We start from the raw sequence: 20,462 nt of genomic DNA, 5'->3' as shown, positions 1-20,462 counted from the left end.
AATATTTAATCCAAGTTCCTAAATTTTACTATCTATCCTCCAAAATTAAACAATATTCCATCTTCCTATTCCTTTATACCTTTAATATATCATATAGTACCCCTAAAATTACACATTTATATCCACAATAAATCATTTACAAAATTAACCATAATCATATATAATAAAGTTAAACATTCTCCTCCCTTCTTCTATCTTACACATTTTCACCATCTATTCACCATTCAACTTAACATCTGTTAACAAAGAATTCCCAATCTTTAATACATTAGTATAAAAATCTCGTGCTTTACAAATTGTATTGAGAAAATACTTTTCTTCCTTTATAATTCAGTGTTAAACCTGCTGGAACCTCCCATCTAAAATATATCTGATGTTTCTTAAGCTCATCCACCAGAAAGGCAAATTCTTTTCTCTTTCTTAACATTTTAGGAGGAATTTCCTTCATCATTATTATATCTTGTCCTAATATTTGAAATTTATTTTTATAAAATGCTCGCAAAATTCCATACCTAATCCTCTTATTTGTAAAATAAATAACCACATCTCTCGGTAAACACTTCTGCCTTGCCCACCAGGAATTAACACGATAAATTTTTTCAATATTAACTTCAAAATCTTCTGGTTCCATTCCCTCTATCTGGGCAAAGGCCTGAATAAAAATCTCTTTCAAATTTTCCTCTTTAGATTCTCTTAAACCCCTTACCCTTATAGCATATTCCATTAATTTATATTGTAATATAACCCTTTCTTCCTCTGCCTTATCAGCCTTAACCTGAATATCATCTATTTTATTTTCTAAATTCAAATTAATTTGAACTTCATCTATTTTCCTTTGCAAATCTAAATTAATTTGGTTAAATTCATTCAGTCTTTCTTCTGTCTGTGTACTAGATAACAATAATGGAGTAATTGATTCCTTTAATTTTTTCATCTCCTTACTCTGCTCTTCCACCAAATCTTTAAAATCCAGTATTTCTTTCTCCATTTCATTAAATTTTTGATCTATTTCTGAAAGATGAGCCTCCATAAGCTCCTGTAAAAAATTCCTTAGACTTTCTTTAATATCCTCTCTCAATTTCCGTACCTGAAGTGAAGATATTTCCAATAATTTAGAAGTGGTTAAATCTCTTTGCTTAAAAGCCATTTTTAAACTAAGTAATATCAAGAAGAAGAAGAAAAAAAAAAGGGGGGGGAGGGAATAAAAAGAAAAAAAAACCCAATAAATTTTTCTTCTTAAACACTGTAAAAAAAAGATAATAAAAAAAGAAATAGATTTTTTTTTAAAAAAAGAATTCCATTTAGAAAAAAAAATCTTGTTATTTTCTTCTTAGAGGTTCCACACCAGCAATTGTAATCAGCATTTCCTTAGCTTTCACTTTCAAAACACAAAACGCCATCTTTCTTCATCTCCACTCTTCAAATAACTTCTCTGTCAGGGAGTTAAAATCATCTTACAAGCAAATGCCAGCCCTCCTGCTTTCGATTCTTTCCGTGTTGACAATTTATCATTAATCCTCTTCAGTCACGGAGATGGACGCTGCGTTTTGCTCTGCTTTTGCAGAGGCGTTCTGGACTCTGGAGCTTTTTTTGAACTATCGAAGGAGCGTTCCCATCAAACCACCAGAAATCATTCTGGGGCTTTTCTTGGGGGCTCAAACTTCAGTTCAAATGCTCATCTCCCCCTCTTTGCCCGAGGGCAGAGATTTACGAGCTGTTGACAGAAGATTAGCACTGTCTAAACAGCTCTCACAGAATCACAAAGAACGGGCGGACTGTAATCGCCCGCCATTAACACAGCGGAGCCAAACCGGAAGCCCAGTATTTACCAAATTTCAATTTCTTTAGATTTTATATGCAATAACTTTGATGCCCACCATGTTGGATAGAGAAGATGAGAATTTCAGCCCAACATTTCTGGGGTTAAGTTAGTGAAAATTGCTGCAGAAGGTCATTAATATCTTATGTTCTGGTATCTCTCTTTTGTTGATTTCATTACATTTGACAGAGAACAGATAGAAGAGTTTTCTAATTTTTAAGTTTTCTAGTTGTAGAGTAAGAGAATTCTGATGGCAATGTATTTCCTTTTCTTCTTTCTAATTTTCCAACATACTTAAACTTTTTATTATTTTTATTTGGAGATCTTATAAATAGAGGGTATTAGATAGAGGGATATCTAGGGAGGGATGGTACTTTTTTCCCTTTCCTCTTTCCCACTGGGTCTCAAAGAAAAAAGTTTCCCTGCTTTGATGCAAAATGTTTCCTATTTCTGGAATATATTCTGCAGAATTTTTAATAAATTATTTTAGCTGTTGTTTTTAGGTAATTCTGTTTACTTCAGAGCAACAAGGAGGTCACAGATCACTTCAGCTTTATCATATAAATTATATTAATGAGGTTTATTCTGTTTTTTTCTTTTGCTTTCTCCAGGAAATATTATTGTCTATGGGAATACAATTGATGTGTACACCACTATAGAATCCCTCTTAGCATTAGGAATTAGTGGCTATTGTATACACCTTGTGCACCCTCCCTCGAATTCCAATATTACTTCTCTCAATAACAACGCAATAGAAAGAGCTATCAAGAAAGCATTGTCCAGGTCTCGTGTAACTGAATACCATGATAGTCTATTGGCTCAGTGGAATGATGGCAATCACCCAGATCCAATCACATGTGCATCTTTCACTACAAATACAAAGCCATTTAAGTTGCAATGTTCTGTAAGTATGTACCTTTGCTGCATTTTAATATATATCAACTGAACAATTGGAACAGGCTCTGCTTTTGGATCTTGCTATGCTGAAACCTAGCTTGAACCTCAAGCATGAATCGTATTTTAGTCTGATTATGCTATGTTTTAAATTTTAAGCATAACTGTATTGGTTTGCTCAATCTTACAGAATCAGCTAGTTCTGTTTTACACAATAAAAGTATACTTTGAAGTTTGGGATTAGTCTGCAAAAGGTAATCTACCTTTCATATTTACATTTTCCAATAATTTTGTGCAGGTGATGTATACCAAACCCATTTTTTTAAAAAAAAACCTGGCAAATTATTTCATCCTCTACCCACAAAGTCGTTTTGCACTGTTTTATCATGATGGGGTTATTCCTGGGAGGAATGAGCAAACAAGAATACATATTTCCAGCATGCCAAGGTGTAAATATCATCCTAGTCACCTGGCTAAAATAAGCAGTCTCTATATAGGACATATATAGATGATAAATAAATAAATAAATAAATAAATATAGATGATATCCTATCCTATTTAGGATATCTATATATCCTATATCCTATATCCTATATCCTATCTCTCTCTCTCTCTCTCTCTCTCTATATATATATATATATATATATGTATGTATATATATATATATATATATATATATATATATATATATATATATATATATATATATATATATATATATATATATATATAGGTCTTTGGTTGTTCGGGTTTTCTCCGTGTAAAATTGAAGTGTCTTGGCGGCGTTTAAGTCTCATTCGTCATCTTCAGGCTCAGTGAAGGAATTTAAAAGGAAGAAACAGCTGCGATCACACATTGCTCCCAGAAGCACGGTTGAAGCCTGAAGATGACGAATGAGACTTCTCCGAAACGTCGCCAAGACACTTCCAATTTTACACGGAGAAAACCCAACAACCAAAGATCTACATACAAACACCCGTGAAAACCTCAGAAAACAAACAAATATATATATATATATATATATATATATATATATATATATATATATATATATATATATATATATATATATATAGGTCTTGGTTGTTCGGGTTTTCTCCGTGTAAAATTGGAAGTGTCTTGGCGACATTTGACGAAGTCTCATTCGTCATCTTCAGGCTTCAGCTTCGTGCTTCTGGGAGCAATGTGATCGCAGCTGTTTCTTCCTTTTAACTGCTAGTGGGGGTTTGAACTGATTGGGTGGGAGCTTGGCTGTGCTCTGATTGGCTGGAGGTTTTTCTGTGCTCTGATTGGCTGGGGGTGTGTCCTGTGTTGGTGGGGGCTTGGTTGTACTCAGTCTAGTCTGTGCTGCAGGGGATTTGAGCTGGTGAGCTGCATAGCTGTTGTTTGGCTTTGTGGTCGTGCTACATCTTCATAGTGGGTGTCAGTCTGCTGCATGAATGGATTGGAGGGGTTTGAAATGGCTAATGTTGCAGCTGCGGTCTGGCTTCTGGTCCTTGGTCGTGCTTCATGATCAGTGTGGGTTTGGGTCTGCTTTCTGGGTGGATGTGCGGTGGTGACATCCTGTGTGGACCTTGTGAGTGTGGGTCTGGTGTCATTCCTCGTGTTAGGGACTCGTTTGTCAATAAGGGCGGGTTTCCAAATGGCTGGTAGGCGGGAGGTGTCATCTCGTTTGTTCATGCTGTGTGGGCGTTTTTCTATCTCAATGGCTTCTCTGGTTATTCTGTTGTTAAAGTGTTCAGTTTTGGCAATAGTTCTGGTCTTTTTAAAGTCAATATCATGTCCTGTGACTTTAAAGTGTTGGACCAGGGAAGAAGTTGGTTCTTATTCTTATTGACAAACGAGTCCCTAACACGAGGAATGACACCAGACCCACACTCACAAGGTCCACACAGGATGTCACCACCGCACATCCACCCAGAAAGCAGACCCAAACCCACACTGATCATGAAGCACGACCAAGGACCAGAAGCCAGACCGCAGCTGCAACATTATCCATTTCAAACCCCTCCAATCCATTCATGCAGCAGACTGACACCCACTATGAAGATGTAGCACAACCACAAAGCCAAACAACAGCTATGCAGCTCACCAGCTCAAATCCCCCTGCAGCACAGACTAGACTGAGCACAACCAAGCCCCCACCAACACAGGACACACCCCAGCCAATCAGAGCACAAAAACCCCATCCAATCAGAGCACAGCCAAGCTCCCACCCAATCAGTTCAAACCCCACTAGCAGTTAAAAGGAAGAAACAGCTGCAGTCACACATTGCTCCCAGAAGCACGGGTTGAAGCCTGAAGATGACGAATGAGACTTCAAACGTCGCCAAGACACTTCCAATTTTACACGGAGAAAACCCAATAACCAAAGATCTACATACAAACACCTGAAAACCTCAGAAAACATATATATATCTATATATATATATATATATATATATATATATATATATATATATATATATATATATATATTCTCTATATATCTATATAGGACAGCAGCAATATTGGAAGATGGCAGCAGTAGATGATCAATTTATTAACAATGGCAAGGACATTATTTCATACCACACAGCAATAGGCAATGCTAAACCACTCCTGTGATTTACTAAAAAAACGATATGGATGGAAAATATAGCATGATAGTGCAATATAGTGCTGGATCATGAGCTGAGAAACGAGGACATGTCAGTGTCCGGGTGGCATATAAATGTTATATATATATCTATATAGGACAGCAGCAATATTGGAAGATGGCAGCAGTAGATGATCAATTTATTAACAATGGCAAGGACATTATTTCATACCACACAGCAATAGGCAATGCTAAACCACTCCTGTGATTTACTAAGAAAACGATATGGATGGAAAATATAGCATGATAGTGCAATATAGTGCTGGATCATGAGCTGAGAAACGAGGACATGTCAGTGTCCGGGTGGCATATAAATGTTATATATATATCTATATAGGACAGCAGCAATATTGGAAGATGGCAGCAGTAGATGATCAATTTATTAACAATGGCAAGGACATTATTTCATACCACACAGCAATAGGCAATGCTAAACCACTCCTGTGATTTACTAAAAAAACGATATGGATGGAAAATATAGCATGATAGTGCAATATAGTGCTGGATCATGAGCTGAGAAACGAGGACATGTCAGTGTCCGGGTGGCATATAAATGTTATATATATCTATATATATCTATATATATATCTATATAGGACATATATAGATGAGCACCGCCCCCTAGAGTCGGCAACGACTAGCACATATGTGCGAGGGGAACCTTTACCTTTACCTTTTATATAGGACAGCAGCAATATTGGAAGATGGCAGCAGTAGATGATCAATTTATTAACAATGGCAAGGACATTATTTCATACCACACAGCAATAGGCAATGCTAAACCACTCCTGTGATTTACTAAAAAAACGATATGGATGGAAAATATAGCATGATAGTGCAATATAGTGCTGGATCATGAGCTGAGAAACGAGGACATGTCAGTGTCCGGGTGGCATATAAATGTTATATATATATCCAAGATAGATTAGATAATATTCACTTCTTACAAGAACCTTTAGTAGAAGAAAATTAAATAAGATCAATACTACGGATGTAACCAGGCTAGATGGCTAGGAAGTAATTAGCCAAAAAAATATGGCAAGCAATAGAATCAGGATGAGTACTGGCTCTAATCAAATTATGCCAGCAAATCCAGAAAATAGGATTTTCTGGGAAATGGAAAATAAATTGAAAGAAATTCACATCTCAGCTCCAAATAAAGAAGAGTTAAGAGAGTGTGCCAGCTATCCTACATATCCCTAACTTCACATACTAGCAAACTAATCCTTATACAATGCAGATTTGGGCTCTATTTGGAAAGGGAGATGCCAGATGTTCTTTTCTTTTTTTAATATAGCATTTTAAAATATAATAAAAACTATAACAATGGAAAAAAGATAAAAAGAGAAAGAGAAGAAAATAATAAAAAAAAGGAAATAAGATTTCTACTCTGCTTTCTATCACATAGTTTCCATCTTACTCTTTTTCCTTCCTCTTTTTTTCCTCTTACTTTATAATTCCCTTCCCCTCTCCTTTTAACCCTTTTCATTCCCCAAATCCCTAAATCATCAATTCAATATTTCTACAGAAAGTCTATATAAGGTTTTTACATGGCAGCAACATAATCCTTAGGTTTGCCCAAACGGGAAATAGAAATGCCAGATGTGGTTTTAGAAAAGGCTGAGGAACTGATGCATACTAGATAATTAAGAAAACCAAAGATTACCAGAAATAAGTGAATACATGCTCATTAATTATAGAAAGGCAGTCATGTCAATCATGTCAAGCTGTGAAATGTGCTTGAAAAAATAGGAATTCCAGAACATCTCATTGTCTTCATGTGAAACCTATGCCCAGATCAGGAAGCCATAGTATAGACAAAACATGACAAAACAGATTGGCATCAGGTTGGCAATTGAATAAGATAAAGCTGTATAATATAGACATTGATTGATTGATTGATTCATTCATTCATTCAACCTATATGTGAAATATATATGGAAGAAAGCTGGACTGGAAGAAAATGAGCATGGTTTTAAAACTGGAGAAAGAAACATCAATAATTTGCATTATGCTAATGACCTTGATACATGAAAATGCAAATAATTTGCAAACTGTAGCAAGGAAAGTGAAAAAGCAAAATGAAAAAAGAATTATGATTAAATGTACTTGACAACAAGTACCAGCCTTAGAATTGATACTGAGGAGGTAGATAGCTCAACAGGTAGCTATCTAAGTGGTAGTAGATAGATGATCAACTGTCTACTAATTAGAATCAACAATACAAAAGCCAGCAGTCAAGAGATATACTGCAAACTAGTGCTTGGTAGAGAAGCCATCAAGTCCATGGAAAATATATTCAGGATTGTGTCTATACCTACAAAGATCAAATTATGCAGGAAATGGGTTTCTCTGCTCTCTGCGTTATGGAGGTAAATGTCTGAAGAAGCAGGATAGAAAGAGCATTATTACTTTTGAACATTGGTGTTTTTATAGCCATCTAAATAAATAAATGGATTTTCAAATAAATCAACCCTGAGGCACAATATCCAGCCTCAATTTATCATAGTTTGGATACATTATGCAAAAGCCTTGTTTTCTGGAGTAGTTTGTAATGCTGGGAAAGGTGGAAGGAAAGAAAATAGGATGTTCAGCAGCAATGGTGCAATATTGGAAAATCTGAAAGACCAGCTTCAGGACAGGTCCTCCTAAAAAAATCTATGTATGAGGTCACTAAGAATTAACACCAATTTGATGATACTTAAGCAGATTAAGGGACGTGGTAGCTCAGGGGCTAGGATGCTGAGCTTGTCGATCAAAAGGTCGGCAGTTCAGCGGTTCGAATCCCTAGTGCTGCTGGGTAACGGGGTGAGCTCCCGTTACTTGTCCCAGCTTCTGTCAACCTAGCAGTTTGAAAGCACATAAAAAATGCAAGTAGAAAAAATAGGGACTACCTTTGGTGGGAAGGTAACAGCATTCCTTGCGCCTTTGGTGTTGAGTCATGCCGGCCACATGACCATGGAGACATCTTCGGACAGCGCTGGCTCTTCGCTTTGAAACGGAGATGAGCACTGCCTCCTAGAGTCAGGAATGACTAGCAGGTATGTGCGAGGGGAACCTTTACCTTTAAACAGATTATTGAGCCCATAGTATGGAAGACTGACACTCCTGTCTTGGAAGCCTTGTCGATGATTTGCGATTGCAGTTTGAAAGTTTCTGTTGCTGCTATCTATCTTCCAGGGTTTGCCTCAGCTGGCATTTTCCCCCTAACTTCAATGTATGATAGAAATAAGACTCTCAAAACCTATACTACCTTTATAGTGATTAAAAGATCAAAACACAAAAAGTAAATATTTGTGAAGTGATATAATCTAAAGCTCTTTCAAAAGAGAGAGGGAGGGAGGCAGGGAGGGAGGGAGGGAGAGAGGGGGGGCAATTTAAAAAGAGGTAAACAAAACTACATTTTATTTTTAAAAAGAACATAGCATATAAAAATACTTTTTAAACTTTAAATACTAAATGCAAGCATTCAGTACTGAAAGAGATCGATCATAGAACCCCCAAATCACGGTTAGCTGCTTACAAATGAATTAAAACATAAGATCCCAAAATAAAATGTTCCAAATACACAACACGATAGCAAAGATCTACTCTATAACAAGGTGAGATAGCATCAAATTAATAATTCTGCAAAGGACAAAAATGTAATTTATCATTACTATTAATGGTATAATAACTTGTGATGATGTAGTAAATAGTTTATAATTATATGCTATAATAAAAGTGATAAAATATGATAATTAAAAATAGAAGAAAAATGAAAATAAGATATTCTATACTAATGGGCACAAGCTGCAGTGCAAAATATACATATGTTATAGGAAGATTAAATTAAAAGAAGTAAAAATGCATAAAATTGACCAATATGGCAAGGGTACCGGAAATCTAAGAAAATAAGCAATAAAGAACATGTTCTATAGATTCAGTCTGCCCAAACTCATTGGATATAAGAATGCTGGAAAAGAATGTTCTGCATTTCAGAGCTCCAAGATGCCTATGATAAACTTCAGGGATTATTAAACAGAGATTTTAGAAAAGATGTTACCTTCATTTTTTAAAAAAAGAATCTGGCTTGCTCATAACCAAAGAAAAGCAGGTAGAAAGGAGAGAGTCTTAATAAAACTAATTTTGCTGATAGTGCGGATCAGAATCTATCCTTTGCTGATAAAAGAGCTAAGCTCATTGGGAAACATGTTAATCCTACACAGAGGATAATTATACCCAGAACTCTAAACTCTATTTTCACCAAATAGGATTGGAGTACCACATCACCTTTTTTACATCTTCTTAAATTTTTTCTTATATCTTTTTTTTCCACTTGATAAATTGGGAGATTGATCTATTTCTATGTCAAGACTTATACTTTTTCTGCAATATCTCTACTCTCTTCAATGTCTTTTTTTCCTAAATTCCACTTTTAACACTATCAAAAATGGCTTCTCTCACATTCAGAACCTCTCATCACCCTTGTATCCTTCACTAATTCTCTAATCATTCATAATTAAACAGTAAAATCAGTTGGGTTCTTAGCTTTATATTGATTATTTTTCCATGTGTACATATGAATAGACATGTTTAAACCGCATACTTAATACAAAGCTTTTTTTAAGCAGATACTCATCAGTCATTCTTGGGATTGCAAATGGACAAATCAATTTTTTCAGTACTGTCTTGTCTCATTTTCATAGATCATCTAACAAATGTTTTTCCCTATACATCACATTTATTTAGAATTAGACATACTTTCCCCCTAACCAAGAATGAATTAGCAAAAAAATTATGTGCCATGAATCTATGATTAAATTACACCTAGTCCTTGCTTAACAACTGTCCTGTTTAGCAACTGTTTGAAGTTACAAAAGTTCCTCACACTTTCAAACATCTCAGTGTTCCCATGGTGATATACTGTAAATTGGGCACTTTGCAGTTGGTAGGCATTTACAAACATCTCAATGTCCCACAGTTACACGATTGCCATTTACACAGTTTAAAGCTTGATTTCTACAAGCAGAGTCAATGTAGGAACTAGCAATAAAATTGCAAGTCATGATCATGTGATGTCTCGCTTAAGAACTGCAGCAGAAGCAAAGGCACAAGTCCATATTGGTCACATGATGTCTTTCTTAACAGCTGTATTGCTTAGTGATAGAGCTGCCAGTCTAATTGTGGTCATTGAGTGAGGACTACAGATAGTTCTCGGCTTACAATAGTTCATTTAATGACCGCTTGAAGTTACAATGACATTTTAAAAAGTGAGTGATGACCAGTTTTCACACTTACAACTGTTGCAGCATCCCCATGGTCACGTGATCAAAATTCAGATACTTAGCATCTGATTCATATTTATGACGTTGCTGTGTCCTGGGTTCATGTGATCGTTTGCAAAGTCAACGGGGAAGCCAAATTCACTTATCAAGTGAGTTATTAACTTAACAATTGTGGCAAGAAAGGTTGTAAAATGGGACAACATTCACTTAACAAATGTGTCACTTACCAACAGAAATTTTGGGCTCAATTGTGGTCGTAAGTCGAAGACTACCTGTACTTGTATTCATTCTTTCATTTGAACCAACAACCTAGCTGACACCAAGTCATACTTTCTGAAATACATTTTAACCTTCTCATTTGTAATTAGACGTACACCTTTTCTTCCATAAATATATTCATCAAGTCCCCTCAACAAGATTATATTGTTTATCTATTGCATCCTTCACAACTATATTTTTCTTTCATTTCCATTTATTAATTCCTACTGTTAATTATTTATTCTTTAAGTCACAATCTTCCATTGTCATGGTTGTCATCAGCTCATCTTGACCTTTTCCACTCATCATAGGTTTGCTCAGTTGAGATTTTCATTAATTGATGAAAGAAATAGCTTAAGTTACTAGTCTTAATTATACCAATGCTCCACACAATATACAGTGCTTTGCTAATGGAAAATTCATTAACAATAAGTTTAATATATTTTGTCTAGTATGCTGCAAATGCATCCAAAGCCCTGCTTTATCCTATGCAAGGAATATACTTTGTGTTCTAACTATTGGAAAGTGTCTGCATTACACTGACACAGGAAGGATACTTATCTGCTTTGAACATGAAACATTCTAAAAACTAAGCTTAATTATTTAATTAAGAACTTATCTATGTTTATTAGAAAGTTACTAAATTATTATATACTTTATTTCTTTCAATTTATTTTAGGTGTTCTTTAACTTTACCAAAAAAAGAGTGGATTATGAGACTTTCAAAGCAGTTAATGATGCATGCCTTGTCTATGATGGGAGGCTTGTGATTGATACCAACTTCCATACTAATGATGTGAGCATCAGGGCTGCAGGTTCTTTAACCAAATTTTCCAATATATACTATGCTAATGAATGGACACACAGCAATTTCAGCTCAAAAGAGATTGGTTTTCAGCTTGCTGCAACCATGCTGAATCTTTTTGATCCAACTTTGGAGCCAATTTTTGAACCTCCAGAAGATTTAGATAGACTAATTCCTATGTATAAGGGATGCAAAATTCAAGGTGAGCCAGATATATTTGTTTTTAATAATCTTGCATTTCTATAAATTTCACCTTGATATATCAGAAATATTTGGAAGAAAAAAAAATAAATTCATGATATATCAAATTCAGAAAGATAACATTATTACCCATTGGCAAAATAATTTAATTTTTCCTGCTCTGTTTGCTTATTTAAGTATTTATAATAATAGTGCTCTGGGACTTTAAAGAGACAGGCACCTGCCATAAAACAATTATTGTTGATTTAAAAAAGACAAGTCTAGACAGTGGATGTAGCAGTACCTGGAGACAGCAGAAGGGAAAAGAAAGAACTAGAGAAGAGAAGAAAAGAATATAATATAATGGTCTACAAATAGAAATAGAGCAATTATGGCAAAAGAAAGCAAAGGTAGTACCAATAGTAATAGGTGCCTTGGATGCAATCCCAAAACAACTGGAACCTCACTTGAATACCATCAGCACTGACAAAATCACCATCAGTCAATTGCAAAAACCAGCTTTATTCGGAACAGCTTACATCCTGCAATGTTAACACCATCAAAAATCAACTTCTGCCTAACCCAGGACCTTGGGAAGGACTTGATAGGTGGATAAAAATGCCAAATCCAGTCTGGACATCTCACAGAAAATAATAAGTATAATGCTCAAAAACTTCAACAACAACAACAAAAACAAGAGAATGTATTTTTTGTAATTCCTAACAAAATTGGAAGATGAGCCAAAAAATTGGGGTACCAGAATATGATTGCCTAAGGTGCCAGAAAGTCCAGAACTGGCCCTGGTTTTGGCCATATTTCAAATTCAACACCAGCCTGAGCAAAAATATTTTTTGATTTGATTCAGTCTAAAGTACAATTAACTTGATTAACTTGTTTTAAATAAATTTTCTCATTTTATCATAGGAAGCAAGTTTTGGAGGCTTAGAGAGGGACTACATATAGAGTTTTAGGGTCTGCAAGCAGTCTAAAAAGTCTTATATTGTGGACAGTACATGAAAGAAAATTGGCCAAAACTTTGCCATCTATTTTGCTGAACTCTTGCAGACATAATTTCCTCTCTTCTTCTCACATTCTTCCTTCTGCTTCTTTTCTCTTCAAATAGAAACTAGAGAAAATGATTTAAAAGAAGTGGTAACAGTTGCAGTAGATCTCGTAAAAAGAGATACTTTAAAAAAAAATCCTCAAAAAGAAATGCTGTATGTGTCAGGTATTTAATACTCAGTGTTAGCCCCTGAAATAATTGTTGGATATTTGTTTTTGTAAGACTGACACACCATACATTTTGGCTTCCAAAGAAATAAAGATATATTAAAAACAATTTCTTACATTTTAAAATTTTTTTGATCGAATCAGTTGTTAAATAGAAAAAAAATCATTAGAAAAGCATAACCAATCCCACTTGCCTGATAAATCTGTTTCCTCACTTCGTCATACAGTCATATTTTCCAGTTAACATATTTGATGGCATCTCCTGTGAGAAAAAATACCAAACATGAAGTAGGTCTGAGAATCCAGTAATCCCTTTTCATTATTAAAAAGATCTTGAATGTTCCTCCAGTATTCTGATCCTCTCAGCTGTGGTGTTTACAGAAAGCAGAATTTACCTTTTGCATTTCTTGAAAAGATTTCACTGATTGAAATTAGATCTTCAGTCCAGCATGTAACCACCACAGTGCATACCATCAATTAAGTTGCAACAAAGTTTCATCTGTTCTTCCAGTCACCCTGGATTGATTTAAAAAAATAACTAAGTACTTTGAAGGCCTAATGATTAACAAGTTTACTGATTTTATATAATCTACATGTTTTGATAATATTGTTTTTCACAGGTGGTATTCTACCTGGAAAATATAATTATTTGCATGTTTTTAAACCTGGGATTCCTGCCCGCTTGGATGTACAAGAATCACAACCTGATTATGTAAGTACTCGCTAAGTAATAAACAGTTGAGGTTTGAATTACAAGTATCTTGAGGATATTTTTCTTTTCTTTTGTAGGAAACTTATGGACATATAATAAGCCTATAAATCAGACAAATTAGTCAAAATGCAACATGAGGTGTAATGACATTGTGACTGTCACAATATAATTTACAGGCTTTCAGTCCTCTAGTATATTAATTGAATGTGTAGATTGCCTCTTTTTTTGCTAGCAATATTAACAAGCACCTTAAAACAAATATATAGGTATATTCTTCATTGCCTTTTTTATGCATCACTATTTAATATATATGTACCAAGCAGTTCGGCTTAGAAGACCTTCATTGCCTGGAAATCTTTTCCTGTAAAGGAACTGATATAACATTTAAATAGAGCTAATCTTATTTTTAATAATAATGTCTTAGAATATAACCTTTGTGGTATAACTAAAAATCCTGTTGCAAGGCATTGATATAAAGCATTTTTGTATCTAACCAACCTACCTCCCTATCTTCCTTGTTCTCTTCCTGGAGTGAGTAAATTCATATGTGGTCTAGCTTCGTCTGTTGTCCCAACACTTTTCTCAATTTATTACAGGGGATGGCAATCACAACAGGAGATGCAATAAAGGGAACTTACTTCAGAATACATGTCAACCAATACAGCAGAATAGAAACCATTACTTGCTTTTCAAAGGAACCTATTCCTGTTTCCAACTATATATCTTTATTTGGACACCATGAACGTCTTCTTAATAATCTTTGTTCTCGCTGGAGGGAGGGACTGATCTCAAATCTCTATAGGTAAGATTTATTTTGCTTTTGCAATCTATAATAAGGCAGTTATTTGGGGCAGATTTTACTTTTGAAGAAAAGTGTCCTGCTCATAGGCAACATCAGTAATGGGTACTTGTTCCTGAAAGGTAAACAGAGACTCCATGGAGACTATTATTAGGAAGAGCTTAGTGACTTTACAGCTACTATCAGAAACCTTGATTGCAAATAGGGGGATACACATTTTTCAAAGAGAGAAATTAATTAAAACGTGGCTAATCTTTGGGACTGAGAGCTATAGTACTGTATCAGATTTTGAGCACTTGTGATAGATGCACTACAAAATTATTGTTGTAGGAGACTTGCCTGTTCACTATGCTGGTTAAGGCCTCTCCAAAAATACTAATATGCCATATTAGCTAATGTTTTGCTTTGCCGACAGCCATTTCTTGATTTTTAAAAAATTAAAATAATATGTAAAGAAAAGAGGGCGGGGCAGAGATTTTTGTATACTGATGGTTATAGGCAGCATACTGCCTGTTGCTGGTTTTTAAAAATAGTTGCTTGATTGCCTTTCCTAGTAGAAGCTTGGATGAGAAAATAATGTGCATGTATTTTTTTCTTTATTTTGGAATGCTTGAATTAAGAGATGTTTCTAGACTCAGTAGCTTGATGTCCATCTGTTGAGAAAAGGCATCCAGCACCCTCAATCGGCACATACTTGGAAGTTTTTTTAATACACAACAGTGTCATTGATATTCAGTCAGCATACTACCAAGCAAAAAATCTCTTTTTTAAACATCTTAGATCAGGGGTAGTCAACCTTTTTATACCTACTGCCCACTTTTGTATCTCTGTTAATAGTAAAATTATCTATAATATTATAGGTATATAATATTTCTAGAGTTAGATGTGTTTTTTAAAAAGTTGTACAGCCACTTCTCAAGGATTGTTAAACAAGTTTTCCAGAATATTGCAGAGAGTTATTTTTGTAACTCCACAATTCTATAATTCACACAACACCTAAACCAAAACTATATTATGGCTTTACACAACGTATGAACCCAGAATGTCAAGATATTGTAGGGAATTGTAGCAAGTATAATACATCTTCCAAAATTATTATAGATATCTGCTAATGCCATCTATGCCAGTAATAAGAACTCTTCAACATTTTAATAGTTCATTACTTTCCATTCAAAATGGAAGAGCCTGTATTTTTCTTCCAAGGTTTTTAAATTTAACTATAGTATTTTTAGGACAAAATGTAGGAATAGATATTTTTTTATTATTTTACATGCTTGCAATAAAGAGCACATTTAATATAGTATTACAGTATATGTAAAGGTACAGTGGATACACCCAGTGGTCCATGTCTACTTGGTCTTAAAATTCCATATCTCTGATATTTACCCTACATTACCTAACAAATAAACAATAAACAAATACAATTAGTTAATAATATAGTCCATTTTAAGTACACCATTATTGCATTTTTCCAAGTTCTTTACTCCAAGGTTAAAGTACGCTTTTTAAAAAATCCTTTTATAACTGGATTAGTTTTCCCCAGCATGGTAGCCAATGCCAAGAATAAACTCAGTGAAACAGCTGTCACCTGGGAGTTAATTTGCCTCTTTGTGACATGCAAATGGTCTTTTAAATTAGAGGCCATATCTAGCCATGAATTGTATTCATCAGGTTCAAAGTTTTAACCCTTTGGTGATGAATTTTGTGAAAGCAGAGTTGTGTTTTAAAATTAGTTAAATTTAGAACTGGTCTACAAAAATAATATATCCCACCAGTTCTGAAAATTCTGGTTCTTCTACAAGCTCATCTTTTACATTCCAGCTGAGTTAATCCCTATCTGTAACTAGAGCTTCAGACGCAGTACTTCTTTCAATTTCCGATAAACAATATCTTACAGCTGTTCTGTTTTCTTGAAAGTGACTAAACTGTTTCTCCACTGTTTCTCACTGAAAAAATTAGGACACAACATTTTTAAAACATTTTAAAAGTACATTTTGGTCAACATTCCACTATTAAAATAATTATTGGAAACTATAAACCTGCTAAATACTCTCTTATAAATTATTACATATGATTTTAACTTTTTATTAATGTAGAAAAAACCCCTTTGTTGGGACTAAATACAAATAACAGTTGTCAGGTAAAATTTGACATGCTGGATTTTTCCCCCTGTGATTTCAATGTGCTGAAATTAATTCTGAGCTGTAAGTAAATATTAGAATCATATGTATAAATGGTAAATTGAAGTAAGGGAGAAAAATAGATATATACAAATGTTTACTGATGCAAAAATGTTGAAAAAAGGAAATTGTAAAAATTTCTTTTTAAAAAAAAAAAAACTGTTTAATAAAATTATTTTAAAAAAATAAATAAATTTCATAAGGATAGGAGCCATACAAATCTCTAGAGCAGTGATGGCAAACCTTTTAGACACCAAGTGCCCAAACTGTGTGTGTGTGCATGCCCGAACTGAAAGGTATATGCGTGCGCGAATGAGTGAATGTGTGTGTGCAAATGCATGAGCATGCTCGTGCAAATGCATGGACATGCATGCGCAAATGCATGGGCATGCACACGCAAATGCATGGGCATGCACACGCAAATGCATGGACATGCATGGACATGCACACTTGTGCAGCAGAGACCCAAAGACCAGCTGGCTGACAGGAGGCACAGCATTCCAACACTGGCAGTGTGGCAAGAGGTAAGATCTTTTTCTTTTGTGAGCTTTTGTTTCATCGTTTGCAGGGAAACAGAACCTCACAAAAGAAACGCCACGGAGATCTGACTTGGGGCGATGGCACACATGCCAGCAGAGAGGGCTGTCAGGGTTTCAAGTAACACCCCCAATGAAAGAAGACTCCAAGGCTAGAAGTTCCTCAAAGTTCCATTTTATTAGAGATGTCATATTTGGGAAAATCCGAATCTGAAAGCTTCCAGGTTTTCTACACCCAAAAGAAAGTTCAAGTCCCTTCCCCTGCACCCACATGTCCATCACATGGTCCAATTAATGCACCGTCCCAACTGGAGATGCCTCCCAGTCACGCTACTCCAGGTGCAGGCCAAGGGCTCTGCATGCCACCTTTGGCATGCATGCCATAGGTTCACCATCATGGCTCTAGGGTGATACTGTTTCAGAAATTAGATGTCATTGTTTAATATATAGGATTCCGAGTTCATCCACTCTGCTCGATTGTATCAATGGGGCAGAAGCAGTTTGAATTGAGGGATCCCTCAAACAGCCAGGTCCTGTGCCATGAAAGGTTTTGTTTTTTTTATTGAAAAAGTTTTTACAAAATTTCCCCCCCTTTTTTTCCCCTCCCCCACTCCACCCCCTCCCCCCTCCCTCCAAAACCACCCTCCTGCCCCGACTTCCCAGAACAAACACAAGGTATAGTTCAAAAAACAATCATTCACTAAATTGTCCCTTTCCCAGAACACCCATAAGGTATAGTTCAAAAACAAACATAAGCTAAATTATTCCAAAACAATTATACAAATTTTTCCTCTCTGGCTCTGACTTCCCCCTTACATAACCAAAATCCTTCAAGAAATAACAATTAACATCGATAAAATATATTCAATACAGCAGATGAATCCTAAAGTATTTAAAACCAGATAATGCTTAAAAATCCAATCCAATTCAGAGAATATCTCCCTTGTAACTTCTATAAACCATATAATCAACCCATTTTTCCCCCAAATCTTTCTTACATAAAGTCTTTCGAAAGTATTCTATTTACAATTCAGTAAAACACATTACATAATTTCAGTACAGCAAATTACAATCTCTATTCAACTTTAGTCCTTCCTCCTCTGACCATCGCCATTTTTCTTAGTACACAAGCTTAAAAGAAAAGAAAAAAAAATCCAATATAATTCCAAATATCTAATCTTTTGTGATATATATCAAACATATAATCAACCCATTTCTTCCAGATCTTTCTTGCATATAGTCTTTCAGGAACACTGATATTTTTATCTGTTAATATTTCAAGAAAAACTTCTTTCAAGAATAATACTTTTGTCTCTTGCCGGTTTTGATGCATTAGTCTCTGTCTTTCCTTCATTACTCCTTTTAAAAAGTCAATCACAATATCTCCTAATGGTTCCTTTTGTCCAGCAATCCACAAATTACTACCATATATTCCATCAATCCGGAAGGAAAACTCTTGTAAAGCATTAGCCCTGTGTATTTTGTCGGTTCGGGAAACAACCTCTTGTAACGCAAATTCAGGTGTTTCATCCAAATCTTTTAAAGAAAGCCATTTTACATCATCTTGTTTATTCACGATCATATTTTCATTTTTATCCACTTTTGCTTGTATCTCCTCCATTCCATTTTCGAACTACTGATTGGATTGATTAGTTTCCTCCAAACTCTCATCCAAAACATCCCAATTTTTTATCAATTCATATTTTTGGATAATTACATTTTTTTTTAAATTTGCATTTATATCCCGCCCTTCTCCAAAGACTCAGGGCGGCTTACACTATGTCAAGCAATAGTCTTCATCCATTTGTATATTATATACAAAGTCAACTTATTGCCCCCAACGATCTGGGTCCTCATTTTACCTACCTTATAAAGGATGGAACCTTGGACCTGGTGGGACTTGAACCTGCAGTAATTGCAAGCAGCTGCTGTTAATAACAGACTGTCTTAGCAGTCTGAGCCACTCAAGGACCCTATATTTCTCTCTATATTCCTGTATAAAGTCACAAATCCATTCCTCTGAAAGAAACTTCATGGCCAAATTCTTACTGAGAGTCCTGTTCTCAAATACCTAAACAAACTGAAGTAATCCAGCAGTCTGTTTAAATCCAAATAAAAAAAGAAGAAATTAAAAATAAGCAAAATTCCAGTCTGCTCTGCTTACAGTCCAGCACGATACGATAGTTTCCATTCACTTTCACTTTCTCAACAACTAACGAGGCCATTTTGTTTCAATGTTGATTGTAAGCGGAAAAAAGTTTTAAAGAAAAAATAGAAATCAGATTTAATACTTGCAGTTTAAATGACTGATCTCTTGTGTTTATTCCGTCTGCTTATTAAAATCCATAACAATCATTTGAAGCAGAGATGGTCGCTTTCTTCTCTTTCTGCCGAAGCAGAGACACGCTGGGTCTGGAGCTGCTGCAGAGGCATTTCCAGGGAACTTTCCCCTTTGAGTTCCCCGCTTTCAAATCAAGAAAGCGGGGCCTCTAGGGAGTTCTTCCTATCCCTCCTCTGCTCTTTCCTTTACCCAAGGAAAGTACTTTCAGCTGGCGAACAGCTGATATTCGCTGTTTTCGCCGGCTTTTTAAAGAATCCCAACGCGGGCACCTTTCAGGCATCCGTTGAAGAGAGCGGAGCCACCAGAAGTCCCAAAGGTTTTAAATGTGATAGCTAGCATCGAGAATTGCATCTAATAATCTGTGCAGCTCAGTTTTTAAATTGATTTTTTTTTATTTAACTTTCAGATTTTACAAAAATATTCCAGAAGCTTCATAGGCAAAATGGCACCCACTTGGTGTTTTGTATTGTTTGACTTTATGACATTTGCTGCAACCCTATATTGAAAAATCTGCAGGCTCATCATGGCTACTGATGACTCTCTAGCTCTCTTGCTCATAAGACTTTCTTGTGCTATACATAAACCTATCATTAGAATTATAATCATGCTACAGTTTGTAAAAAAAGTTTTAAAACTTTGTATGCATTTTTTCTGATCAGGAGGAGAGCTTGCTTATTTACTAAATGATTATTCATTAATCCTGTTCTTCACTTTATGTCCTGCAGTAGTGAAATGCTCCCAGATCGGACCGGATTGCGCAATCCGGTAGCGATCGTGGCCGGTGATTCAGTGATCCTGTAGCG

General features: G+C 35.3%; 1 protein-coding gene across 1 annotated transcript in view; it reads left to right on the top strand.

Annotated features, from left to right (window-relative positions):
* The window catches only part of CFAP61 (cilia and flagella associated protein 61), a 162,241-nt gene that overhangs the window by 108,819 nt on the left and 32,960 nt on the right, over positions 1 to 20,462 (top strand). Inside the window, exons 20-23 of the mRNA XM_058178325.1 lie at positions 2,431 to 2,723; positions 11,556 to 11,883; positions 13,712 to 13,803; positions 14,400 to 14,605. Coding sequence (XP_058034308.1) covers positions 2,431 to 2,723; positions 11,556 to 11,883; positions 13,712 to 13,803; positions 14,400 to 14,605 — 919 coding nt within the window. The remainder of the gene's footprint in view (positions 1 to 2,430; positions 2,724 to 11,555; positions 11,884 to 13,711; positions 13,804 to 14,399; positions 14,606 to 20,462) is intronic.

The sequence above is a fragment of the Ahaetulla prasina genome, chromosome 3, assembly GCF_028640845.1.
Source record: "Ahaetulla prasina isolate Xishuangbanna chromosome 3, ASM2864084v1, whole genome shotgun sequence".
Taxonomy (NCBI): Eukaryota; Metazoa; Chordata; class Lepidosauria; order Squamata; family Colubridae; genus Ahaetulla; species Ahaetulla prasina.
This window is presented reverse-complemented; position numbering and strand designations above follow the sequence as displayed.